This window comes from Anser anser, assembly GCF_964211835.1.
Source record: "Anser anser genome assembly, chromosome: 24".
In the NCBI taxonomy this organism is placed as follows: Eukaryota; Metazoa; Chordata; class Aves; order Anseriformes; family Anatidae; genus Anser; species Anser anser.
This window is the reverse complement of record NC_139745.1, coordinates 7,635,827-7,663,666: the sequence shown is the minus strand read 5'-3', so window position 1 is coordinate 7,663,666 and position 27,840 is coordinate 7,635,827. Positions and strand designations below refer to the sequence as shown.

Below are 27,840 nucleotides of genomic sequence, written 5' to 3'. Positions count from 1 at the left end.
AATGCCAGCTAATCATCCACATGGAACTCTGCTTCGACAGGCACCCAAAAACACCATAAAAAAACTCTCGCTCCTTTCTTCAGATGTCTCTTCCCAGGATTTTTCTGTGGAAGTCTCCCAACTTCTTCAGAAGTATTTTTTCTTAGTGATAGTTTCTGGGTTTTGTTTCATAAGAAAAATTTTTTGACTGGTCACTCAGTGGCACAAGAGTACAATACTGTTAGAAAACAAACTTGGATCGATATGGAATACAGTTAGAGAAAACCATACGAATGGCACTGCATTGTTTTTATTTTAAGCCTCTTTACACAATGAAAGATGTTGGAATGCAGGTTCTTATACATTTTACACAAGATACATTGACAACATCACTTACTTGATTTGCATTATAAAACTGTTTCTGAAGGTTTTCCACTTATCCCTACTTACACAAACTTTTACAATGGGGTAGAAATTAAACAATTAACAAAATATAAACACCACAGAATCCAAAATGGACTTCTGGAAATTTTAAAATACACAGGCCTCATGGACAATACAAGAATTTTTTTTTCTCCCTTTTTTGTACTGTAGAACAGTGAGACAAAAGTCAGACTTTAAGTGATTTTAATACCTGAAGAGATACATAAATATCATGCCTTTGGAGGCAAGATAAACAAAAACATTTTCCTGCCTTTTTAATACATACTATTCCTACCTCTGGAACAAGGACCTGCCTGCAGGATCCCATTTTGCAACTCGACGCTGGTGGCAGGAAGGGATCACAAGCTGGCACAATATGGGGTTGAAAACTACTGCGCCTATGCAAATTCGTGACCATTGCTTTTTCTCTCCGCTGTCAATCAAGTGAAAATACTTTTGAAAGTTCAATAAACACTTCATATAGAATTAAAATACAATAAAATGAATTGAAAAAGGGCAATTTCTGAATGATTTATATATATATATGAATATAAGCAGCCTGGCTTGTTCAGAAAATTGTAATCTTTTTATAGAAAAAGAATCTGGGTAGACTAAAAAAGGTTGATTATAAAACAGCATAAAAGCATAGGAGCATGTGTCATTATACTGAGGCATATTTTTCTCCTACTAAAACACTTAACATGAGTTTACAAAATTAAAGATCTGTATTTTAAAAGATGCATCCTGGTCTCAAAATTAGTGGATGCTGTATCACATACAGGATGCTACACAGAAAAACTCTTAATGAAAAACAGCAAACAAGGGCTCAAACTGCATAAAAGCTGGCTAAGCCAGGCAACTGACTGTCGTCTTAAAAAAAAAAAAGAACAAAAACACTAGAGAAGTTTAGGACCACAGGTTAAAAATTAACCCTAGATGTTTTTATCTCCTAACATCATTTAGTCATAACATAACAGTCATAGAATTTATTTATAAATGGAGGCGATCTCTAGAACTGGAGAGGAACAAACATTACCATACTTTTAGAGAGGATCAGAGACAACACATTCAATAGCTGAATCCCTATTTCACTCTGCATATTGTAATTCACTCTTAATCAGATGTCAGTGCAAACCATTGTACCATCAGATAGCAGCAGTAGTGTTGGGGACAGACTCACAGTCTGTCTTTTAGTGGTCTGTGGTTCTTCCTCCTGTACTCTTCAAGTAGTTCTGCTAACTACACAGAATTTAGTTCCATACGTGTATTTGTGCCTCATGTCAAATTAAAAACATATCTGAGAAAAGCAAGCATTAACTTTCACACTTCAGAAGATTACTGGCCAGGAAGGTATTTTAGCATAAAGAGTATTCTTCGCTTCCAATTAATTTTTACATGAATTAGAAGTAGTTGTACTGGCACGAATCAGTTTTTAATTGCTATACAAAGAACTTTCTTGAATCCAATAGTGGCAGTAAGATATTATTTCAGCACTTGGTACATCACACTTCACAGTATAAAGAGAAGGTAACATCTTCAAAAAAAACCTAAACTTCCTATTTTTCACTATTGCATGTCAGGTGGATTTGCTACACTTGGGGGACTAGTCCTTGAAATTAAAGTGCTTTTTAGAGCATTGGCGTTCAAAATCTTGAACATGAGAGACAACTACAAGTAAAATCCTCTGCCGCTATATGTAATATATAGCGGCACTACAGATATCAACACATGTACTCATTAAGTGTCTGATTTTTGATACTATCCTGAGCATCACAGTTTAACAGTGCATAGTACCCCCTACCTCCAGTGTACAATCAAACGGTTTAGATTCATTCAGTATCGTTGCAGGTGGTTCTGGACGCCTTGTCTGCATGATCTTCTGTTTGGGATTTTTAATTTCATCTTCCTCTTCTGTCTCACTTTCACAGACGTGCACAACTACACTAGGAGTCGATTCTGTTCCTGCATGAAGTTCATACTTCTCTCCTAAAAAGCAGCAAACAAAGATCAAGAATATCCCCAGCAATACTAAGCCACTTTATCTCAAAAAATCCTTAAGAGCTGCAGTATACAACGAAGTAGTAATTTACTCCCATCTCATCTTTAATTTGCTCAGATTTCATAATTCACCAGACCTGTTTCATGTTTTAAAAATAGCTCCTGTACCTGTTGTACTGTTCTCTGAAATACAGTCCTTTAATTGATCTTCAAAGGGAAGGAGGGAGAGATGTAAGAAGGCATTGCAAAAAATACTGGACCCAATTCAAGAGATTACACACCGAAGCACTTCTGATGTGAGAATGAAAAACCTCCCTTTCAGGGAAAACAGTGTTTTTCCAAGTAAGACCCACGAAAAAGTTTGATAATCCAACAAAAAACTACATACTGCTTCATTAACAACTGTGGCTGTTCATCTGCAAGACACTGAACTTGCCATTGCTCTCTTGTATGTTAGTTAATACTAAAGCTATAGCAAAATTCAATAAATGGATGTCAGGGAACCAGTGCCACACAGTCTAGTTCTGTGTTACACTTTCCATGAGTTAAGGAATGAAGTAAATTGCGATGGATCATTTTATTCAAGTAATGTCAAGTCAGAGAGACTCAGTTTCTTCTCACAGAAAAGACAAGTACATAAATTCTCTGAAGTTTTGAAGTTAAGTAACACAGCAAAAGCAGGTAAATACCCCTACCTGGTCCCAACTTGGAGACAGCACAAAGCAGGTCGTAGTTTATCAGCGGAGTTGCATCTTCACTCTGTTTCCATCCAACTGGTGGAGATGCAGGTGGTGATATCAGAAACTGTTTAACAGGTTGTGGAGGAAGAAGGTAGGACTTGTCTCCTACTTCACTGGACACCTGTACCTGAAGACAAAGGCCAGGAGACACAGAAAGAAATCACAAATATTAATTCTTCTTATTTAGTCTGCTTCCCCAGTAATGCATGGCCAATCTGCGCGTTAACAGTGCTTAATTCAGTTTAGCTTTAAAAATAATAGTACAACTTCTATCATTTCTCTTGGTTTAACGCCTCAGATAAATGATGCAGCTAAGAAATTGGTCTATGTAAGTGTTGACAATGTAGCTGTAGATAATGTGAGCTGCTAATCCAGCAAAAAAGAATATGCCTGTAGAGCACCTATTGTGAAGGGATCTTTGGACCTTTCATTTAGGGATCTTTCATTTACTTTCAACACATTTCTGTTTATATATGTGAGAAGGTGGTTTGTGTCGCTACACAGTTCTGTAAGTTCAAGCTGAAAAGTAAAACCATCTCCTAAAGCATGAATTTCTCAATGAGTAGAAATAATACATGATAGTACAGAAGAACAAGAGGTCAACAGAAGCTTCAAAACTTGTCAGAAATGAAACTCATGGGCAAATGTGACACAAGAAAAAAACAGGGACACATGCAGAACAAATTAGTGCTCCATAATACCTGTGCAAAATATAGCTTCAGCTTTTTTCCATTGAAGTCAGTTTCATGAAGTTCTATCCGTGCTCTTGCTGCTGCCTCTGGATTGCTGAAGTTTATCCTTACTCTTCTAAAGCTTTTAAACGACTGGAATGTGACTTGATTATCATAGACTGTGAACAGAGCTTCAAATCTTTCCTAGAGATGAAGTACAAAGATTCTTTAAACATAAAATGAACATTTTCACTCAGTGAAAACACATTTTCCTTTCACTTTTGTCTCCCAAATCCCATGTGTTTCCCTTAATCATCTCCTAAACCTGTGCACTGCATACTTTCCTCTTTGACTGCTTTATCTCACTGCTTAAAATCTGAATTCCAAGAGTACATCGATGTGAACGAGCCTATATAACTTAAAACATGAACTGCCATCTAGTGACAGTTTCCCAAAAGTGCAGTCAACAAAAGTAGTTGCACTTGCACCTTTCACCCAAACACCTCCAAAAATACTACGCAAGTCAGTTCATTTTTAAATTGAATAAGCTCAAGCAGAGAGTGCTTAAAAACTGTCAAAATTCACAGGATGAATAAGACTACTTTTGAAGAGACAAAGATCTATTATTACTAAACACTTTTTTTGGAAAAAAAACCACAAGCATGTTCCATTGAATACGGAATCTTACCTTCATTTTTTTCAATAATTAATCATTGCATTGTTACAAAATTGAATCCATTTTAATTCAATAGTTCTCTATGAAAGATAATTTGCATATTTTTTCCCTAGTTTTAAATGCAGGTATTTTCAGTATTTGAGAAAGGGACAATATTTGAGAAAGGGAATACTGGTAACCTTTAGCTACTAGAAGTACACTCGAAAAGATGTTTCTGGATATTATGTAAAAGACAAAATTATTAGAAAATACAAGATAGCTTAGACATCTTACGGTTTTTCCTGTAAACATACTGGGCATTTAACTTAAAACGTTTAAGCAAAGGAGAACATTGAATTAAACACGCAGTCAATTCAGCAGAGAACTGTTAAAGTGTTGCTTTAACTAATCAACAGTAAAAAAAAAAAACAAAACTCTAGAAGCTGAAAAATGTCAAAAAAAGGGATGAAAGAATGAGAAATAGAACCTGAGCAAAATGCTTCATAAGAATTAAATATCCAGATTTCAAATTAATAGCATCTTTTTAACATTTTCTCCTAATCAGAATATTAATCGTTATTTGCTTATGCAAAATTTCACAAATAAAAATGCTAAGGACAAAATATTTGTGTCTACACGCAGAACCAGGCAATCTACTCGTTACAATTGCAACTACTACAGAAATCAGGCAAGGGAAAAATTCATTTTGATGCAGTCTGCTTGCAAGTGCTGCTAGCTATGCTACTGTTACCAAACAAACTAGAAGAATGTTGACAGGAAAACCCTAAGTGCCACCAAAACAAATGAACAAAAACACAAAAACAGAACAAAACCAAAAAACACCACAATTTTTCAAATAGCTTTCTGTATGCCTGCAGACAGCACAAATTGCATTTGATTCAGTAACTGCTGTGCATTCAGCCTTTAATAAAAACAGATGTAATGCAGAAGTACATCAAGCCATTGAAATGTGTGTCCAGGGGCTGACTAAGCAGAATTTCATAACACAGATAAAAGCCATATTATATAGCAAAGCCCTTCTGTTCTTTTGAGCACTAGGCAGAAGCCTGCAGAGTAAGTTTCCTGTTTATAGATGTAACACACACAATTCTGACCTATTCTGAACTAACGTCTTGGCTATGACAAGAAATGAGCTTAGGTGGGATTGCTGACAGTACAATCAGTACACTTCACAAACTATATTTGACAAGAAAAATTTAACCAGAAGTGGTTAAATTCACAAGCGGTTCCATGTGACATCTAATTACCCTGGTATTGTTAAAGAGCTAGCACATCTCCCTGGATGCACCTCATGTGCCCTGACATACTGGGAGAATACTTCCGCAGAAAGAGCAAATGTGCATATGAAAATCACAAATCACTAGTAGACGTGTAAAATAATTTAGCAGGGCAACACTTCTATACCAGACACACAATGAGTTACGGGACACCACTGTTTCACAAGTGTGAAACACTTCACAAGTATTTCTGTAAACTGAAAAAGCTGCAAACCAAAGCTTTCGTATTGGCCCCTCCTATTTTTCCTCTACAGCTCACGTACACTTGATAATTACTCCTGACGCTCTTGGAAGCAAAGGGCAAGTACAGATTTGACTGAATACAGATGTTAGCAGGCCCAAGATGATTTAGTTTATTGTAAGGTCTTAAGCCACTTTTAAGGTGTTTTTTAGCTCAAATCAGACCGTGCATCCTGAAAATGTGTAATGCTTTTTTTTCTTTTAACAGCATCTTTGCCTTAAAAGAATTAATAATTTAAGTTTACCTTTGAATTTTATTTAAATTCCTCCCTTAAACTTGGTACCATGGATAAATAGAAAAACCAGAAGAGCTTGGTTTTTTGTGGAAGAAGCACAGCATATCTATTAGCAATTTCAACTACCATAAAACTGTAGCGTTACCTACTCCTTGGCAACTGTTCTCATTCTGATCTGAGCCTACTGGTAAATAACTGTGTGGTTTGTTCTTCCACCCCTCCCACATAAAATATGCAACAATACACTGGAAATCCAGACAAAAGCATTCTCTAGCTGTATCCATACTTACAGTACTACACCCCAAATATGCCCCTCTCCAGCTTACCTTTTCTTCCTGTACCTCAAACACAGCTTCATGAACACTGCAAGCAAACAGGGAGGTAGGCAAGTCACTTAAATCCATCATTTCTTCCAAATCATCTTCATTTTCTCCAAAAATCATCTGTTCTTCCTCTTCTTGGTCACTGCTGTAGAGGTCTGACTGGCTGTCGCTCCAAGACTTCATAGTATCTCTGAGCATCGTCCACCCAAAGCAACTCTCTTTTACGTTCCACAGTTTCTAGTAAGGGCCTGCCGTTTAGAACAGAACAAAAACAGTGTCAAGGTGCCACATCTTGCTTTGGCTGATCCCTAAAGGAAATAATTTTACAAAAGAGAACAGAAATCAACATGAGACTTGCTCTCTCATCCACGCAAGAGAAGACTACTTCCCCTTTCTGTAAATCGACGAAAAGGAACATAAAGTCACTCAGTCAAGTCAATGACATTTCTCCTCCTTCTACTCTGACAAAAACCAAGAACTACTGTACTGTTCTACAAGCTTTTCTCCATAACATTTTTCAGTCAATAGCAATTTCTTAAAGCACTTTCCAAATAATCAGAGTAGTCTTCTGACGCTTGAAGAAACATCAGCATTTCATCAGAGGGAACAGATGTACAGAAGAGCTGAATCATCTGTCCAAAGCTTCTCCGTGCCAGCAGCAGATACAGCAACAAAGCCAGGCAACACCCAGCGTGAGGACGCTGCCTTGTCCCGGGCACTGGGAACACCTTCCCCACGCGCAGGAGACTTAAGGGTGTGAATATTGCATGTATGTCCGGGGAGAACAGAGAAAACAAGCAAGAGGCTAAACAGAAGATTTTAGGTAAAAAAAAAAAATAGCTTGTACCATCACAAAACAAAAGCACGTAACACTTTAATAGAAAATACCCTGCCACCTCCCACTGCAAAAATCACTGGGTTATTACACTACCATATATTCTAATGTAAATGACAGAAAACACGCAAGTCTGTACCACATTTAGGTTCGGCAGGAGGGGTGTTAGTTTGTGATACAGCCCTGAAACAAAGGGTAAACAAACATATTATGTTTCATTGGCAACAACGTCATTTGAATGTTTGCCTAACTAGTTTATTCCTTCGAAGCAGGATCATGACAAACACCATAAACTGAAACCCATATGCACAAAAAAATCCATAAACAATCCATGCTCACACAGGGGAAAAGGTTTAAGACCAGTATTTTAATTAGCAACAGCCAAACACTCTCAACACTTCATATTTAAAGAAAAATAACACGTGAAAATGGGAAAAAAATAATTTGGTACCTGTTTTAGGTATTTACAAACTGCTTAGTCACAGCATCCGGCAGGGTGCATGGCCACGTCTGTAAACACACAGACTTTTTTAAGGCAAACTCATTGCTCATTGAGCAGAAAGAGCCGTGGTGGGAAGAAGATCCCCCCCCCCGCCCCAGGTGCGATGCCAGCTTAATTTGGTCAAATCAACGTGACCTTTGGGACACAAAGCTGTCCGAGGCAGCGTGTGCACGTAACGGCACGGGTGCGGCACCACGACCTTCCCCGAGCTGCGACCAAGGCACAGCAAGCTCCCAGGGCGCACCGGAGGCGCTCTGCAGCATCACACAACGGATGTAAACGCAAGACAACACGGAGCTGCTGAGAAACTCGGTTTTCTGCTTGCTGATTCATTCAAAAATGAAAGAGAAAAGGAAAAGAAAATACGTCAACCCGGTGAAAACAGAAGCCACCATCTGGCCTGGAGGCACAGGCCCGGCCCCGCGTGGCACCCAGCGCAGAGCAGGGAGACCTGCACCCAGGGCGAGGGAGAAGGGGCACCGGGAAGGGAGAGCTTGGTAACGCCACCATCGAAACGCAAAGACTCAAATTAGCGATGAGTGAGACAGGAAATCAGGTAAACCACAGACCAATACAAAACACGGCCGAGTTGGCCACGCTGTGAAGAGCTGTAAGAAGTCCGAGCTGGGCCTGGCAGGCTATGAGGTGACGCCAACACAGCACGCCGGAGCGAGGTGAAGGCACCACAGAAACAGGATTAACTGAGGGTCCTGCAGCGCTCCTCCCGCTCCGTGCTGTGAGCGCTGCGGAGCCAGAAATCGCAGTTGAAATGAGCGAGAATTTAATCCACTGACTATCAGCTGAATCCACTGCCCTCCTCTGAAGTCATTATCAGCTTCCACATCCTTTAAGGAGCTTCCAGCTGCAGGTTGCCAGCACCAAACACGGCAGTCGGGGACCATGGAGATGCCCCCTTGGTCGGTATGGAAGCACAAGAGAATGGCACCTCAGAAAAAAATGAGCAAAGAGATGGACAAAATGAAGGCAGAGCTGGGGTTTTATTTATACACATAAAATGCCCAAACTCTGTACAGAATATTAGCCAGACATGCAATGAGACTTTGTACAGACTCCTTGAACAGATGCAGTCTTTTACCCAGTAGCGAGGCAAGTGTGCAAATATCTACTTTAAAACAAAACGGGTTGTATATTTTTTAGAAGAACAATATAAGGGACTAAAACACTAAGCTAAAGCCATAAGGAGTGCGTTGTGGAAAAAAAATAATCCAGTTTTTACTTCTTTTACCAAATTTGGTTAAAATAACTCAGAGAATTCAAATTGAGTTCAAAGCTCCAGCATGAGGGTCTAAAACTCTGAAAATCATTTGGTATTTTGAAAAACAGACATCCATGTTTTTTCCATGTCTGCTTGGCATCACAGAATAAGACGATTTTGTAAATGAAACAGTGACAACACATCCAGTAAGGAGCAGTAAAAGGCAAGAATGAAAGCTATGTAAACAATACACCTAAGGAAAAGTCTTTGCCAAATCAACTTCGGAATTTGAGAAGGATCAATTACACACTGAAATGTTTGCAAACAAATGCCAGGACCTTGGAGATCACAGAACCACACAGACCATTAGAAAGGAAGGAAAAAAATAAAGAAAAGCAACAAAAAAGCCCCAAGATCTAACTTCTTTGAATTTTACATATCATTAAACAATTCAACTAGCCAATGAAGCAGCCAGAGAGAAATAAAGTGATGGCCACAAGATTTTTACCAGAGGTGAATTGGCGAGACTTGAGCAAAACAGCCCTGCGAGCGTTACGGAAGTTAACTTGCAGACCTGCAGACACCTTTAGTCTTCTGTGTGCTGACACACCTCATCCACAGTCCCGTTACACAGGCAATCGGCGACTACCGCGACCTACCTGCGTATTCCCACCTTCAAAACACACACAGATCAAGACAAATGACCACGGCGTGGTTGCTCAGACACAGCTGAGCTGGTGGCACTGCAGGCCTGCTGTCTGCTCAGCAGGAAAGATGGCTCCAGAAAACCTTTTACAGCACAACTACCCTTGGTACGAGGAAAGCACTGCTTTTGCTCAAGCCCAATTTGTGGTATTATGACCCATGCCAAATACCACATAGGCAGCCCGTAAGAGATGCTCTGCAGCTTTGCAAAGAAATTGCAGACCCTCGAGACGACACACACCTGCTGGGCACACTGCGCCCAGCTTTTACACGCTGCGAATGTCCTCGCTGCCTTCAAGGTTCATCATATATAAATTCGTCATGCTGCATCATTTAATTACAGCAACAAAATGCGTTACTGTGAGATGTTTTCTGCTCTGTGAAATGACAGCAAGCCTCCAATAACAGTAAGCCTCCAATAACCTGCCTGAATAATACTGGACAGCTGGGGCAGCTTAACCATCCCCACTGTCGTGAAGCAGAGTATTGCTTTCCTATTGCAAAAATGGAATTACCAGAGAAATCACCGTGTTCCTTTAGAAAGCAAGAGTAGCAACTTGCACACTAAGCCGTAAGAATGCAGTTATTCCCTTGAATTCCTACAAGCAGCCTGTAGGGAAAGGGATTCAACAGAAGCAATCTTCATCAAAGGTAACGAAACATTTCAGCAACAAGTTCAACAGTTGTTCAATTGCTGAATTTACGGTACAGCATTTCTTGCAAGTATAAAAGCAAAACCTGAAAAGTTTCTATTGAGACCACAGATCTATAAGAAGAGCTACTTCAATTACATATATATATTTAAGTGAGAACGCACCACAGTTCTAACTTTTAAAATCAGAATCCTATAAGGCTAACGCTCGTTTTTCCTCAGGTTACCTATTTTTCCTGACTTCACTCACATCAGTATTAAAACACACTGGTTACCGAGCACTGGAAGAATATTGAACGGCTTCCCTGAAATAGGGATAAGGCTGATTTACGAACGCTAATTAAGAAGTACTGTCAGAAACAACAGCTCGAGAGGCTGTGCTTTAACAGATTAGGTGGAATTGTTTTATTGTGCATTTATCAGAAAGCAATGAAATCAGGAGAAACGCTCCAAGCCCGGCAGACGCACCGACGCGGCGGGCACCCGAGCAGCCCCGCTCCGGCTTCCCCGAGGCGCACGGGGCACGGCTCCGCTCCCCTCCCGCACGCGGGCGCTGTCCGCGCGTCACAGCCCGGTAAACCTCGCGGCGGCAGCGGCTGCGCCCGACGACCCCGGCGGGCAGCACGCGGACGGGCTGCGGACGCCCAGCCCCGTCCCAGCTCCGCACCGAGGGCGCTCCCGGGACCCGGAGCCCCCCGGCACCGGCGCCGCCCGGGGGAGCGTTCTCACCCCGCCTTTGTTGTCCGGGGAGCAGCGGCTGCCGGGGAAATTCGGCGGTCGCCGCCGGTGCCCCGCCGCCCCTGCCCCTGCCCCTCCGCGGCGCCGCCCTCAGACCCTCAGCGCCCGCCCGGGCCGCAGGCTGCGGCGGCGGCGGCTTTCGGCCAGGCGGCTCCGGGCTGCGAGACGGCGGCTCGGGGCCCCGCGGGGAGCGGCACCGGGGGCGCCCCACGGCCCCCGCCTCACAGAGCCGGGCAGCGCCGCGCGGCCCCGCCCGCGCTCGGCGCGGCGCTCACCGTCTCCGCGGCGCGGATCCCCTCGGCGGCGGCGGGGCGGGGCGGGGCGGGGCGGGGGGGGCGCCGCGAGGCGCGGTGACGGCGGCGCGCGCTCCCCGCCGGCGCCGAGCGGAGCCTGCGGCCGCGGGAGGGCAGCGGCGCGGGGCGGGAGCGCGCCTGCGTGCGCATCCCCGCGTCTCCTGAGGGAGCTGCGGGGGGGGGGGGGGGCGGTGACCCGGATGGGGGCGGCTCTGCGCATGCGGCACGGCCGAGGGGCAGCGGCCGCCGCCTCCGCGCGCTCCCGGGGCCGGGGGGGGGGGGGCTGCGCTCGCTCCCCGAGCCGCGGCCACGGGCGGGAGCGCGCATTTCCACGGGAAATAAGCAAAACCGCCGTCCCGCTGCGGTTGTGCTCAGCTCTCCGCGCACCCAGACACACGCACCTGTTGAATTCCCCTGACGCGCTTAGTGAACCGCTTTGTCCGCCCCTGGGGAGCCAGGAGCCAGCCACGATTCTGACGTGAAGCGTGAAATTTCTGCGGTTAAACGCGCTCTCCTAGCTTTGATACAGAAAAAGGCAGCGAGTAACGCTTGTCGTGAACCTGACAGCCGGGCTGATCGCCACCTCTTTACGTCGGCGCTTAACACGGCTGTCTCTGTTACAACACAGTCACTCTTAGCCGAGGTGCGTTGAAGTACTGCCACGTGTGTCACCATCTGTGCCAGCCGCTGCTCCCCCCAGCACTCAGGAAACCGGAGCCAGGGTTACAGCACCGATACCCAGGGACTGCGATGTGGTGCAGCTTTAACACCGAAGCAGATGAGGCTGTGGTGTTAAACCCCACGTGTGGTTTGGGACCCCAGGAGATATATTTAATGAGGAGTATCCTGAGGGTTATCTTCCGCATATCCCCCTGGCCTACAACCCATATGGTGAGTGTTAATTAGGTTGGCAAGCATTCAATTAAGCTACAATGCCAGTAGTCTAAATTTATGACCGTCTATTTCATTTAATGGCATTGTTAGGAAATGGCCTTAAGTGTCTAGTACTGCAATCAAAGACGCGATATCCTGTGTCTGAGGGATGGCATCTCCTGCAGCGTGGCATTCCCAACTAGCATTAGAGGTCGTTGCTGCCTCAGAGAAACATGCTGTTGTCTCAGTTTCAGTATTGAGTTGGCAGGCATGCAAAAATCCTGAGTCAGGCCAATAATAACAATGATTTTGTTATTGTGATTTCTCTCATCTTGTCTTCCCCCTCCTCAATCCCCCCACTCCTTTAGGTTATACTTAGTTCATATTTTCAAGCTCTTCTCTAAAATAATGAACAGTAAGATTTCTTGAAAGCCCTCTAAAACCAAAATTTCTAAGTAAATACTTGGAGAGTCATGTAAATTTGCAAGCCTTAGTAGTGCCGCAGCTCCAAACATCAGTTGTAGCAATCTGCTTTTCATTTACAGATTTATTTTTTTTTAAAAAAAGACACTTCACCTAGGGTTATAAGCTATTACTCTGTCTTAACTTTAAGATACTTACAGCTCATGAAAGCTATAGCAAGAATACTTAGCAGGCCAGAATTCTATACATTTTATCAGGCTCTTTTATTAATTTTCATTTCCAAAGGTCTCACCAAAAAGACAAAATTAAATAGACATGCAACATCGCTTATGAAAAATTAAGCAGTCATCCTAGCTTTACAGTGTTGGACCATAAGATTTATATGCACATTTTAATGTGAACAAGACAACATTGTAAGCAGATCATTTTGTACATTCAGCCAACATTGGAATTGTATTCCACAGCATAAAGTTATATGCAAGATATACGGTGAGAACAAAGTAAGTGCTCTGGTGCATTGAAAAGCCACACAGTGTAAAGGCAATAGATATCAGTTCACATTTGATAAGGAAACTAGGAGAGAGAGTCAAGGAGATATTCTCCCATATTAGTAAAGGAGACAGTCAGCTGATTTCTGTGCTCACTTTTTCAGCTTTTGATTTTTGAAAAAAAAATGCTGCATATTTGGAAATCTAAGCACACTCCGCTGTTTACAGTGCCCTGCCTCTCTCAGGATCAGTTCTTGATAAACTGAAGCTTTGACATACACATGTTCGAGTGTGCTTTACACCAACTGATCCCTTTTCATGCTGCAAGAATAATTAGCATGTGGCACGGGGCTCCTCTCCTTTAAATCTTCACATGTATCTTAGCTGTGTTTGCTGCAATCCTGGGCACCATTGTCACCTCAGCCCTAAAAATATTCTGTTAGAAGTACAGATCTGAGGGTACAAATAGCATCCTGTTTTCAGCACAGTAGCTCTTTATTACAAGAGAGGTAAGGAGTTTATCGTAATCCTGAGCTATCCCCCCCACTGTTAGGCTGGGGAAGGCCAACACTCAGTTTAAACAGACGTTTAGTTTCTAGGAGCCCCTACTCATGCCTTCTCAGCAACAGGGATGGCAGCTGTAAAAAACTGCTGTAGATCAGAAAGTAAGTTCTTCTGAAAGCTTGGGAGAATGAGCAAGAAAGGGGAAAAAATACATAAACAATGAAAACCACAAAATCTAAAATTCAAGTATTGAACATAGGCAGCAAGCAGGGGCAAGGTGCGCCCTGGCAATCCTAGCACCACACTTACAGTGGCTAACAGACTGGCAAGAATGCAACTCTCGCAACATCAGTGCACCAGTTGAGACCTATAGCCCAAGGAACACCTCAGGCTCTGCTGATGTGGCACAACCGAATAATCTAAAATATTATGATTTACGTGCTCTAGAAATAAACATCACCTCCTTTGAAATCCTTTGTCAGAAAGCTTCCAAAAGCAAGTCTCACTGAATGTAAAGGTAACTATCAGGTAGAATTACTGAAACAGGCACAGACCAAGCAAATGAGAGGTGACTATGTGAAACCCAGTAGCAGGACTCTTGCCTGTAGAGACTGTGAAAGAAAAGAACCAAAATACCGCAACAGTGTAAAAGTTAAGGTTCTGCTCCATCACCCAGAGCAGACAACAGCCACGTGCTGACAACTAAGGACTCTGTGGAAGAGAAGAACATTAGGCTAGGAGTCAGCCAGTGCCCAGGCTGCAGTGCTGCGGGTAATCAGGTAGCTTACTTCTAAAAATCACTGAATCAGGCCAGAGAAAGGCCCACACAACACAAGTAAGTACAAGTGGATGCTCAGCATCACTCAGAGTAACGCTCTCCCCCTCCTCCAGCAAAGCACTGTGTCTGTCTCTCATGAAAAGACAACCCTACGATTAGGAGAAAACCCCAACCAGCTAACCAGAAAAGACAACTGGCCACAAAGTCTGCACATCAGTCAGCTGCGGTTTTTAACTACTACTGAGAAACTAAGAACTGGGAAAGCTGTGTTCAGTTACGCATAGGATCATCCTATGGATAGGAGTCAACAGCAGGCCCTTCTGATTAACAGTTTTACAGTATAAACATTTTATACCTCCACAGTAATTAAACACAATATTACTACGTAAAACGTAGACTACGTAGGTATGCATGATTTAGCACAGCTTGTTTTAAAACAGGATGTTTCTGCACTTTCAGAATGATCAGGTCAATCAGCTACTGCCTCTGAAAGGCGAGAGAAAAGGAAAGCCTGTATACTTGTATCCTGCCCAGCCAGACTCCACTGTACTACTCTGGTTTGTATTTTAATGAACAAAAGCAGCACATAAATTCACAAAATCGATTACTGGGGATATAGAGCCAAAGGTAGAAAATCAGTGTCAGTGCAACTTCAACGAGATTAACGTACTGGTAATATTAGCCCATTAACATTGTTATCTTACTTAAGCACACAAAGTATTGTGGGCAAAAGAAAAGCTGGTATTTCTTTAGGTTTCGTAAGCTGTAGTGTATGTGATGCCACTGATAAGATTTAAATTGTCAGATATACCAAGTTGGTGAAGAAACTTCACATACAGGTACAAGTACAGCCACTAAGCAACTGCTCTTTGCAGAGGAAGGTGATGGTGGTTTGGTGTTTTTTTTTTTTAAGCTGCACAAAAACACCAAAGCAGTCTCAAGTATTTCCAGATTAAATTGGTATTCGTAGCTGGCAAGGCAAACATGCGAAAGAATAGTTCTGTTGTCACCTACAATAGGAGGAATCAGAAATAACTACATACAAATCAGTGGAGCTCTTGGGAATTTTTGGTAGTAGGAACAGAACCTGGCCATGAGTCAAATTAAAAAAAAAAATGCAGAAAGCCACTGTTGCAAGCCCAAGATCCTTCCAAGACCCTTGGAACCAGAGTAAGCACTTAAAAATGCACAAAACTCGTTCACTATTCATTTCAAATTAAGCCTTCTAAGGTCTTTTGGAGACGCTGTTGTATGTGTACAGTCCGGGATACACCAAGCAGACTTAAAATTCTGTTTCCAAGTAAAACAACTGCTTTTAGAGAAATGAGGATATCAAAACGTCAAAGTAACTTGCTTATGCCAGTAAACCTATGTACTTTGTCCCCTTCACTTGACGTGATTCTATGATTCTAAGCTTCCCCCACCTTGTCTCTATTCTCCCTTTGTATCAGCTTACAGCCTTCTCTTGGCAGCTGGAAAGATAAATATTATGAGTACACAAAGCTTCATTATTCTTCCAGTACTGAGTGCTGGACTGTGTATGCTTCTTTCTTCCTCCCAGGTCACTCACAGTATTAGGCCAGTACCTTTTTCAATTTTTAGAAAAAAAGGGGCACAAAAGGGCACCCCAACCTACACCACCTAAACTTAGCTTTTTAACACTGCCAAAGGAATGTTGGCTCTTTTAAGCATTTAAGATCACTAAACAAAATTGTAAATCCTGCCTCAGCCACAGAGAAAATAAAAATAAAGAATTAGGACCTCTTCAAGAACTACAAAAACATCCCCTTTAGTCATGTTACTATTCTCATTTCCTCCTTCTTGTACTTCACAATGTTCCCTCTGTACCACTTGATCCAACTTGAAGTTTTTGCTATGAAACCAGGAAACTGGCAAACAATCTTTGTTCTGAACTGCCACATAATCCAGTGGTGCTATAAAAATAATTCATGTGCTCAGTGCATATGTTCAATGCTAGCTGGAGAACAGTTATACCAGAAGTGCCCAAGAAGACACAGTAAGTTCCTCTATTCATGCTTGAAAGTGATTACATTTTATTGCCATGTTAAGGTAGCTTGGTGGTTATGTTAGAGACATGAGGATTTACAACTTTTCCAGAAAACCATCAGTCTCTCTGTATAAGAGATTAAACCCTTCCCTCCTCTCACTGTGAGCAACTCCTGAAAACTTCTATTTGGAGATAAACTCACTGCCAGCAGGGCTAAAAATTGCACGGTCACTTCTCTTCCCACAGCTCTGCATTTCTACAGCATCTGTCATCCCATAAGTTTCATAAAGCCACGACACTGCATTCTGCATTTCACACTCCCAGACAGCAGCCTTCAATGCAGAACTGTGATTTACTTCTTGCTAAGATGAACACTTTCAAATTCACAACTACAGAGAGCTGTTTATTTTAATAATCAGCCTTGAAAGTTAAGTTTGAGACAAGCTTTAAACTATACCAAGGTTGGTGTTACACTTGCTTATATTTTAACAGGTAAATAAATAAAGGTCATACTTCTGATGATTCAAATCAGTTCGTTAAAGATCGGTCACTCACTCCTTTTTGCTGTGCTCCAGCACCCGGTAGGGTGGAGCAGAAACTCCTCTGGAACCATGTTGCTCCTGCACTATTGGCAATGTAGCTGGAGTATAAATTTCCGGCATGCTGTCGTTGTTCTCTAGGGCACCATAGGAAAAGGAAGCTTTGAGGTCAGGCTGAACTGCAATCCCTTTGTCATGCATGTTTTGCATGCCTGAAAAGTACAAAGACAGATTAAATGTTTAGGAACAGAAGAAGTGCATTCAATCTACACTCTATTAAATCAGCAAATTATATGGTCTCAGAGTTAGCAATACATGTGGCTCATCAGCTCCTTGAGCGTTAAATGAGACAATGTTTTTCTGCTCAGCTCTAAAGCAACTAATGGAGAAATAATGCTCAAGTGAATGAGAGATGGCAGTCAGCTATTTATCAAATGCTGTATGTCTTTTACACAGATCACCAGAAAGACACTTAGCTATTCCTAAAATAAGTTTCTGATCCTTCTGGCCTCTACCTCTTGCCATGTACCTCAGTCATCCCCAGCAACTGGTTCCTCCAGCTTGATGAAAACCAATCCCAAGCAAATGCTCAAAATCAGTTATCTTCCCAGACAGCAGCCACCTAGACAAGGCTGTTCTGACACTATCCCTGGTGTCAGAGGACCCAGAATAAGAGTATTGAAGTGGAACATCATCTCTTCTCTGCTTCATGCAGAACATGGATGTACCCCTCACATGGCATGATCAACCAAAGAGAAGGGAAAAAAAAACAGAAAACAAACAGCTGCCTGATATACTGAGATGCTTAAGAGAGACTGAAGCTTGAATTTCCATTGTGAAGCCCAAGACTTAAGAGACAGAGCGATAAACCATTGTTACCTGGCATAGCATCCATTGATATATAAGGTTCAAAGGGTATGGATTTCTTCCTATTTCTCGTGATCAGGAAGACACCTAGAAACGCTATGAGGCACCTGAGAAAGAAGACAAGTTCTAGTGATATGACTGTGAAAGGGGAGGAGATAATGTTGCATGTTGATTTTTCTGAGGGCCTATTATATAGCACAGTAAAGAATTCAGAACTGGAAGAGAAAGGTCTATGAAGTCAGAATTACAGGGAACTCCCAGCAGAGTAACCTCCTTTGACAGTACTGAAATTCACCTAGCAATCACAATTTCACCTAAATGCTGAAAAAAAGTTCATATTAATTAATTGATCTTGACTAACTAAAAGCAGAAAGCAAGCGTATCAAAATTTGATTTGCTTTCATGAAATTCCAGGATTTAACAGCCTGAACATTCCAAGATTTCCCATCGGTAAACACAAGAACAACTCCTGATCTTGATTTTTACAGTATGTTAACAGAGAATGGCACAGTTCATAATACTAAACTCCCAGATATTGTTGTCTTCCTGCATTAAACGGAAAGACATTTCAGAACGTCCCCTGCTTATGGAAAGTTAATCACATCAAATGCTGTACACTAGGACTAAATGCTGAGTTACATAGTGAGTTTTACCGATCATATCTACATTGGGTGAATGGCCACGCCCTACAAAACAGGATTCCAGAAATCCCATAATAATTCAGTGAAGGTGCAGTGCAAAACCTGAAATAGATCCCTTACAGATGGCTGCTTCTAGTTATTTTGCATGTCTTCTAGATCCATAAGCTGCTTGACAGCATTCCAGCTCACCTTAGACGGAATGACCACATTTGGAGAAGTGACCCATATGCCTCAACATCCAGGCTGATCATCATTCAGTCAGTAAAAAGATTTAATGTGGGGCATGAACATTTTACAATTATGCATAACCTAGCATGACAAAATTCTTCTACAGCATCCACCATTACTCAGACAACGCACTGACTCTATGGGCCACCGTCTGCTCTTAACAGAGAAAGTGTGTTCAGTTCATCCTCCTCTCCAGCAGGATATGCATCTCATACGCATGTACATAAACATATATGTAACTTTATATATAGTTTTTAAATTTATACACACGAAGAAATACTTTTCAGTTTTCCATCAAGGAACCTTAAGACTTACCCAAGTGCAAACATACATATATGGAGAACATCTTCGCCAGTGAAGTCCAAGTAGAAAGTTGCTCCTTGAAAAAGAAATAATTCATTATGCCTTTCTTTCCAGCTAACATGAGTATTTAGTGCTGCATCACAAGCACTGGTCCCTCCAGAAATCAAGTCATTAAGATTACTATTTCTATTATCAGCACCTTATTTGTTTATAGTCTTAAAATAGATTAATATGCCCTATTAATATTTCTGCTTTAACAGAAACTGTGTATATACAAATCTTCGCACAGCAACTAGTACAAGTTTTTTGATATTGGGGTAGGGTAGCAAATAGCACTGGACCTACTGCAGGTCACTGTGCAAATCAGCCTGAGTTCTCTCCATATGGCAGTGGGTACCATATAAACATATTTCTGATGTCTGAACAACAGACTGGATCTCTAACTGCAGCAGGATCCCTTGGCCCCAGTCAAGTATACACAGCTTAAAATCATAAGATGGCAACCATCCTTGGCACCCTGGATGTCAACAGGACAAGAAGCCCAGTACACGCATTCTAGCTCCTACTCTTTACAATTCTAATTGACGTAAAGTAAATAAGCTGATGAATCTGAGAGCAGCGTACGGCTTGGAACACGCCAGGAAATAAACATTAGCTAAAGAGCAGGCCACAGTCTCTCATGACATTGAAGAAGCGCATTAAAAGGCAATGTGTAACTTAAGGGGGGGAGCTATTGCCCCTATATACCTAGAAGAGAATTACTAGTTTACATGGATGGTCCATCTGCTTGACTGCAATGAATAATTTCTCCAGTGTTTTTTTCCTTCTAGTTTTGCTCATACGTTTAGCTACTGAGAACAAGATATTTAAAAGGATATCTTCAGGTTTGAAGTCTAAGGGGGTTTAAAATGCTTATCTTTGTTCATATAGATGAAATTTTTCCTGTGTGGACAAGGGCTGAAATTGGAGTAATCTGTACAGAAAGAAGAGTGCCTACACAACTGTGAGTGGTTGTATCCTAGATACAACACAAACAAGAAAAATCAGAAAGAGAACTGCAACACCTTTTTCCAGAGGAAACAAATACATTAAACAAGAAGACAGAACTTAACACAGTCTAAATGAGTAATTCACATCTTGGGAGAGGAAAAAGAAATAAAGCCAGCTTCAGAAGAGAGATTACAAGAAAATACAAGTCATCGTCTATGGAGTATTCACCTTCCTCAGCTGTGAGAATTATTTTCCGAAATCTCTTGCCCATCTTTTAGAAAGGACCAACACACTGTTTTGTGCAGTTACCTGCTGTGATAGCTATTGTTGTGGACAGGATATAGCCGATGCTAGCAATCTGAGACGAGTCATACAGCTGTGAGGCTTGAGCTAAAAATCTGCAATACAATGACAAATGACAGGTCGACTTGGGATGGATACTCAAACTGTATAGCAGTTATCACGGACTCCTACAGTTCTCCTTTCTGGAGGCACCTTTCAAATCAACGGCAAATAAGTTTAAGAAACTTTATTCTAATAAACCTGCATCAGCATACTTTGGAATTAATACAAATGATTGAGGAATAAACCTGCTAACTGTACTCACTAAAGGCAGTGAAATTACTGCCATTGACCTTGAGGCCAGAATGCCACCCTCATTTTGAATTGCTCCTTATCCTTGCTACTACTGGTGTTTTTAATGTTACCACAAGAACAGAGTGGAAAAAAAACACCAGAGCACAGATTTTGGCCAGTGCAAAGATACTATATTTGATTTGCCACCATTTCAATCATACCACTGTTTCGCAAATACTTTTCTGATGTATAAATTTGGAAAACTACTTGGCCATGTCACTACACGGAAAAGCAAAGAAAAATGCTATCCCAGGCTCCTGTGACATGGGTTTGAGTACAGGTATAGAAGAGACCAGGAATTCTTCCTGCTAAAATTTGATCAGCATTCTTTAAATGGATAACAAAGATTTCATTAATTACCGACCCACTAAATCCAGCAGTTATAGACAAAGAGAGGGTGAGCATCTTACGTTGCTTGGAAGACTGCTGTAGCAATCATGCACACCAACATAATATAAAATATTGGGTAGTCGAGTTGGAGGTTTCCTTGTATTGAGACAATGATCATGCCTGCCACAGCTTTCACGGTCACAACAGTCATGGAACCTGTAGATGTTTACAGAGACAGAGGTGACAACTCAACAATCATTTGCAAAGATCCTAAGCATCACTGTAAAATAGCTTTACCTAATTTGTAGTAAAATTTCTGGAATAGAGTGATGCATTTTATGACATCAATTAGACCAATAAAATTCCCTATATGCTACGGATACATCACTTTACTGTAGTTTAGTGTTTTAAGCCACAGTTGGAAGATATTGTAAGTCCATATCAACTTACCCAGCAAAGCCACCAGCAGGAGAATAACTACAATGTAGTTTGCATTTTTCTCCTTGTAAAAATACAGTAGCAGGCAGAATACAATGATCTCCAAAAGCTACAAAAAACAGAAGAGAGAACATTAGATGTTGAGTATACGGGATTCTGAGCCAGTCAAATATCAGAATCATACAACAGGACAAATCAAAGGAAAATGAAGACCCGACACAGTTACACATCAAATTTAACATGATCATAGATTCTAATTAGACAAGATATTCAATAGGTTTTTGCAGTACAGGAAACATGGCACATCTTCGACATTACATTCTAGGTAAAGAAGCAGATAAAATAATCCCAATTGAATATTCACATCACAGATCTGAGCCTACTTTCTATTTTCCTACTTTCTTTAAGTGACCCCTGCAGCACTCATTTTATTCAATGGCCAAACTTATCTTTATTAAGGAGCAACAGATTGCACAATATTATCAATGAGACAATGATGACTCCAGAGAAAGCCAGCCTAGGAAAAGAACAGATGCAAGCACAATATTGGGCACCTCTGGAACAACTGTTCTCAGGTGCCACCAACACTACTCACAGCCTGAAGCTGACAGGTCAGGGAAAGAGCAGGCTATTTAAAAATTTTAAGATATTTAAATTCTAAGTTGTGCATGCAGGTGTCCACACGCGCTGTGGAACTGACACTAGCAAAAGCTGAAAAGGTCCACTAGCAAATAAGAAACATTGCTAGTACGCATAAATAAAAACAATGCTTGAAACAAAACTCCCAAATCAGGCATACAGCAGAAAACTGTCCCACGTTTTATGGGCCATCTTACCATATACAACAGAAATGGCCAGCTCACTAAATGCCTAGTGATATTTTCTCCCGTCATCTTCTCATGACTATTAGGTCCAAATGTTATCAGTAGGTAAGTTCCAATAATTGCCAAACCACAGCCTACAAAGGATAAAACATAGCGCCCTTTGGCGACCAAAGGACAAAAAAAGAAAGGACAGTTAGTGGGTTAGTATGGATGCATGGAATTAATATCGCACATGCGCAGTGGCCATGACATCATGCATATTCCTCCAAATGACTCATTCCTCTGCCATTCATGCCCCACTTTCAAAACAGTAGAAGTAAAAATAACCCTAAGCAATATGTATGGTGTGAGTTGAGAAAAGAACTCATACCAGGTAGCATCTGTTAAACCAACAGAAGTCGTAACGTCTACATCTGGGGCTTATCATGCCTGCCTACAGCCCATTTTTCAGGAAATGGAAGAACGAATGCCCCAGTTCTGCAAACACCTGCACACATACGAAATTCATCTGATTCAGTTGTGCGTAAGCTATTACAGTCGAGGCCCCTGACTCCAGCTTCAGCTCAGAGAACTGTGATTCTCAAATCTGCAAACAAACATGATTTCTATGTATTCCAAAAAAACTATGAAACAGCAAGGTGAGATTCTGATAACTTGGCACCAGACAGAGAAACAAAACACAAAAAATCCATTTTTAACAAATAGTGGATGAGATGACATTTTTTTGAAGAGGTACTATAGTTTATGCAGACTTCATCTCTCTAACTGTGCCTCTTAGGAGGCCATGCTATGTGCAGGATAGCTTGTAAACAGAAGGGAAAAATGAAAAGGAACTGTGGAACTTACTCAAGAAATCCTTGGGCTTCCATTTTTCTTTAATAAATATAATTCCTATGATCGCACTAGCTATAGGAAAAAAAAGAGAGAAACAGGATGATGTACGTATTGACCCAGTCACCAGCAGTATCACAGTGCAACACACTCAGACATCAGTTATCTCTTACCTATAACAGACACTGCGCTGAGAGGCACAATCAGTGAAAGAGGAGCAAAAGCATAAGAGGAAAACACTCCCAATTCTCCCAGCACCAGCAGAAACAGTCCACACCACCATGTCTTGGTTTTGAAGTAAGCTCGGGGGTCTTTGGAACCTGCCAGCCGGATGTGGCTGTATTTCTAGAAAAGAGAAGAAAGGTACAGAAGCTTTGGCGTGCTTGATGCTTTTTAATGCAGGATGCTTGAGGCAGGATCAATATTTGTTTCATGATACCCACCTGAAGGTTGAGTGCAATACTGATAACAAGATGCCCAAAAATAGCTAGTAATGCACCAATCAAGTTCTCCTGTAAAAACAAAGTAAATACACAGATATTAAATTTACCCACTGGACCTTGAAGAGAGTTCAGGCTTTTTGCACAATCTGGGAGAGAGAACACTTAAAACTGTTCCTAGATCACCTGTCAATAAAATCATTGTTTATCTTCTCTACATGACCTAAGATAATTCAAGTAACTTCCTTGTGGCTTCATTCCAAATCTATGAAACTCAAGTGAAAGATAACCCTTCCTTAACTAACACTTTGTATGAGAGACTTAAATTAGTGTGCATGTATTTGCATTTTCACGGTTTCTTAGAGGGAAAGGTCAGACTGCTAAATGCAACAACCTGTTCACTCCTCCTTCCCTTCAAAGAATCTGTTTTTAATATCTTTAACAATACCCTTACGAAATCTGTTTTCATAAGGTTGGCCTGGCATTCACCAGCATGTGGATCCGGAACCTCTGTATTCTGTGGGTCACCTTTTAATAACTATTTTGCTCTTCTCCACCTATACCATCTGCTGGTTCAGTGAGCAATTTGGCCCATTTAATGGAGCAGCCAATTATCACAGACTTTATGCTGCTTTTTACATGAACCAGACACTCCAAATTAAAAGGTAACTAGTAGCAACTCCTAACAAGTTCTTAGCATGTTCCACGTAAGCGTTACTAGCTCAGCAATAATTCTCATGGTCTAGAGACAGAGCTTGAAATAAAAAAAATGTAAAGCAAGCTGAGTCACAAAGGAAATGTACATTAGGAGCAAACAGAAGAGCCTGAAGTCAAGACAGGCCATTTAGCACTTGTGCTCCTCCAACAACTGTCTAAATCTCATTAGATGTCACTAGCACTTTTCATCTCAGTGCAGGTAACCAAGATACAGTGCAGTACTACTTTTGACTGATTTGGAATAACTGAGATCACATTTGTATTCCTCCCTTAACTGTAAATTTACAGTTCCTGATTTTAACAATGACTTTAGACTTTCAAGTTTATATCAGTGAAACAAAAAGCTTTGTCTGGCTGTGAGAAAGTAAGATTTACCCAAGCAGTTTCATTCAAAAACACAAGATGCTTTCCCCACAAGACAGTAAAGTTGGCACAAAAACATCACTGTGTGATCACAAAGAAAGTCAGAGAAAATTCAGCATGGTTTCCGGGTTCAGCACCAGGTTCAGTTTGGAAGACCGGGAGGAGGAAGCTCTTTCAGCTGAGGCACTGTAAGTAGTGCCTTCTGACTGACTTCTGGACTGAGAGCTTGTAAGCCTGGGGAAAGCTCATGCCAGTCTGACTAATTTTTACAATGCATCTTGGGGAAGGAGGGAAAGCCCTTCTTCGAGGGATTTTCCAAGCACCTTCCAAATGATGGATTTGTAGGAAAGTGATTTGGGAACAGTTCCATTTCCAGTTGGAAAATAAGAAGGAATTATTGCAACAGGTCCTACCTTGGCTACAGGCTCTGAGAGATCATGGGCTGAAATGTAAGCACTTGAAAATAGAGCAGATGAGAACAGCTGGTCTCAATCACTGATGTACAGAATAGTCTGAAAAGTTACCTAGCAAAATTTATTGCTCCTAACCCGCTTTAGACAGCTATGTGATCTTTTAACTGCCAATCATTCTTTCTTCACTTTGTCCAGCTCTTTGAGACACAGAATTTGTCTTTCTTTCTCTCACTGCTTATATACACAGCATATAACACACTCAGGCCTGCAGGCATGGCTAAATACAAAGACAGTGCACTTTCTGCGAAAAAAAATAACCAAAATAAGTGGCATTATCAGCTTACTTGAATAGTTAAGGCCTTCTAGGGGTAGTCTGGGGTAGAAACCTGACCTTGTAAGAAAAGGAGTCTGTGTGTGGCTGCACAGAAACCGCTGCTGTGGCCAGTGGGAGTTGCTGAAGTTGCAGATTTGGACTGTTGCCTCCTTCCATTTTTGTTTACTGAAGCGTTTTGTTTTCAGCCTCCGAGATGACAGAACTTCTCTTTAAAGAAGAGACTTGGACTCTGCTAGAACCATGTTGTCTGGAACTTAGTACGAGTTCTTCCCATCCATCCTGTTGAACTTGGACAAACGATTACATCTGTGAAGCACAAACAAGCTTCTCTGTAATCTATTTGCTGCTCTTCTTCCTCCACTGGGCTACACTGACATAGGAGACGCACTACAGGCAGAGGTGTAGATGAACTAATATTTCCAGTGAGTTAGTGGGGCAGTAATGTTATATTCCTCCAAGATGACACTGATTTAAAAAAAAAAAAAGAAGAAGAAAAAAAAGAATCAGGTCAAATTAACTCCAAAAGCTGCAATGAAATGATGCTGAAGGGTAGCCCACAGAAAACTCACTGGAATCAAACTAACCGCTGCACATATCAGCAGAGGAAGAGTTTAAATGCCTTCTCAGAAAGTCTCAGACACAGAAACTTGCAGAGAAACTTGCTCACAAACTGCCTCAGCCCCAGAGGTGACATACCCCACTGGCATTTAAAACGAGCCTTGCCATTTGGAAAGCTCTTATCAAAAAGTCCCTGAAATGCTCCGAGCCCTGTTTTTCATTTCTCTGCTCCCTACAGACCTCTGCTGTTTGCTCAGCACCACGTTAGCAGCGTGCTGGGGCTGACAGCGCTCCCCCTCAGCGAGCAGGTCCCCCCAGGTCGGTCGCCTGTGAGCGGAACTCGGCGGCCAAGCTCCTCGGAGCCAGGCTCGCCACATGCGGCTGGACACCGGGCCGCGGCCCCCGCCCGCCGCCGCAGCTCCTCTCCCCGAAGGCCCCGAGAGGCGCCGGCAGCCCGAGGAACGGCCGGCGCGGGGGAGGCCGCCTCGCGCGGGGGGAGGCGCCGGGGCAGGGCCGCGGCATGGCGGCAGCGCGCACGGCTCGGGACCCCGGCCGGCGGCAGCGGAGCGGAGCGGGCCGCGCACCCCGCGGACACCGGCCCGGGCCCGGGTCCCTTGGGCAGCGCCGGGGCCGCGCCGGGCCCTGACGGGGAGACGCCCGCGCTCCGCGGAACGGGCCGGGCCCGCCCGCGCACTCACCTGCTGCCTCAGCGGCCCCATGGCCCGGCCGCCTCGCCACCACCTCCCGCCCGCGGCCGAGCGCAACGCCCGGTCCCCCCCCAGGCCCCGAGGCGGCGGCGGGGGCGCTCCCGGTCCCCGCGGCGCTCCCGGCCCCAGCGGCAGCCCCGCGCCCTCCCCGGCCCCAGCCCCCAGAGCCCCCTTAACGCGCATGCGCGAGGGGCCAGCCCCGAGCCTCCTTAAGCAGCCGCGCGCAGGGCGGCTCTGAGAGCTCGCCTGCGATTGGGTGCCTGCCGGAGGGCTCGAAGGAACAGGCCCGACGATTGGAGGAGAGCTGGGCGGGCCGTTGTACCGGCGAGGAGGCGGGGGCTTCCCCCCGGGCGCCTGCCGTGCCGGTGGCCGCGGGGCGGGGCGGGCGCTGCGGGGCCTGGGGGCGCTGCGCCGGGTGCGCGGCAGCCGTGTGCCGTGGGCGGCCGAGCCGGCGGAGCTCGAGTTACAGCGAGGAAGGGGCTCGCCCACGGGCACGGGGTTCTCCCAAAGCACAGCGGGGGGCTGCTGACGGAACCGACCGACGCGAGGGGAGCTCCGGGAGCGCGGAGAGCCCAGCCGCCGACAGGCCTCAGGCCCCCGTTTGCCCTCCTGGGGACGTGCGGCCCGGCACAAGGGCACGGAGCGCGGCCGAGCCCCGGCCCTCCGCGCTCTGCGGGGCCGCGGGAGGTCCGCGCTTGGCTCCCTTGTCACGGCAACCGCCTCCTGTCCGCCAGCCGCCTCTGGTCCCTGCGCCTACCGCCTCTTGTCCCCGCATCAGCCGCCTTCTGTCCGTACGCCACCCGCCCCCAAGCCCAGAGCTCGCCCGGTGGCCTCACCGCCCTCGTTCAGAAGCACACGCACATTCTCACAGAGCTCACAGTTCAGTGTTGCACACGCACATTCTCACTGCGCTCCCAGTACCGTTCAGCACTGCAGCGCCGTTGCAGTGCAGCTCCATGTCTGGCAGTAACACCGATCCCGATCCGATGAAGTGTCGGTGGTTTTGTCACGATACGGCAGTGACACTGCGCAGTTGGAGAACCCGGCTGGCTTCACCCCCTGCCTCGCGGCAGCTGCAGCAGAGCCAGGCCGAGGCCTTTGAG

General features: G+C 43.5%; 2 protein-coding genes across 9 annotated transcripts; both read right to left on the bottom strand.

Annotated features, from left to right (window-relative positions):
• Positions 1-273: 273 nt before the first annotated feature.
• Positions 274-11,645, bottom strand: RCAN3 (RCAN family member 3). 3 transcript variants are annotated; one of them, XM_083809799.1, is made up of 5 exons: positions 11,487-11,645; positions 6,567-6,811; positions 3,842-4,015; positions 3,096-3,267; positions 274-2,388 (listed from the first exon to the last, which is right to left on the bottom strand). In XM_083809799.1, exons 2-5 carry the CDS (start codon positions 6,759-6,761, stop codon positions 2,180-2,182), a joined length of 750 nt encoding a protein of 249 aa, XP_083665925.1. In that variant the 5' UTR covers positions 6,762-6,811; positions 11,487-11,645; the 3' UTR covers positions 274-2,179. The 3 variants fall into 3 exon arrangements, with proteins under 3 accessions (XP_083665925.1, XP_083665926.1, XP_083665927.1); XM_083809800.1 differs by lacking the exon at positions 11,487-11,645 and adding an exon at positions 11,203-11,357; XM_083809801.1 differs by lacking the exon at positions 11,487-11,645 and adding an exon at positions 10,942-11,181.
• A 1,397-nt stretch (positions 11,646-13,042) lies between these two features.
• NIPAL3 (NIPA like domain containing 3) lies at positions 13,043-27,797 on the bottom strand. 6 transcript variants are annotated; one of them, XM_083809790.1, is made up of 12 exons: positions 27,659-27,797; positions 25,530-25,937; positions 23,649-23,717; positions 23,379-23,550; positions 23,221-23,280; positions 22,387-22,532; positions 21,563-21,659; positions 21,193-21,328; positions 20,456-20,544; positions 19,169-19,232; positions 17,997-18,091; positions 13,043-17,329 (listed from the first exon to the last, which is right to left on the bottom strand). In XM_083809790.1, exons 2-12 carry the CDS (start codon positions 25,626-25,628, stop codon positions 17,130-17,132), a joined length of 1,227 nt encoding a protein of 408 aa, XP_083665916.1. In that variant the 5' UTR covers positions 25,629-25,937; positions 27,659-27,797; the 3' UTR covers positions 13,043-17,129. The 6 variants fall into 6 exon arrangements, 5 of the variants coding, with proteins under 5 accessions (XP_083665916.1, XP_083665915.1, XP_083665918.1 ...); XM_083809789.1 differs by lacking the exon at positions 27,659-27,797 and adding an exon at positions 26,729-26,903; XM_083809792.1 differs by lacking the exon at positions 27,659-27,797 and adding an exon at positions 26,729-26,903 and having other exon boundaries at positions 22,387-22,508.
• Between the last annotated feature and the right edge of the window lie 43 nt (positions 27,798-27,840).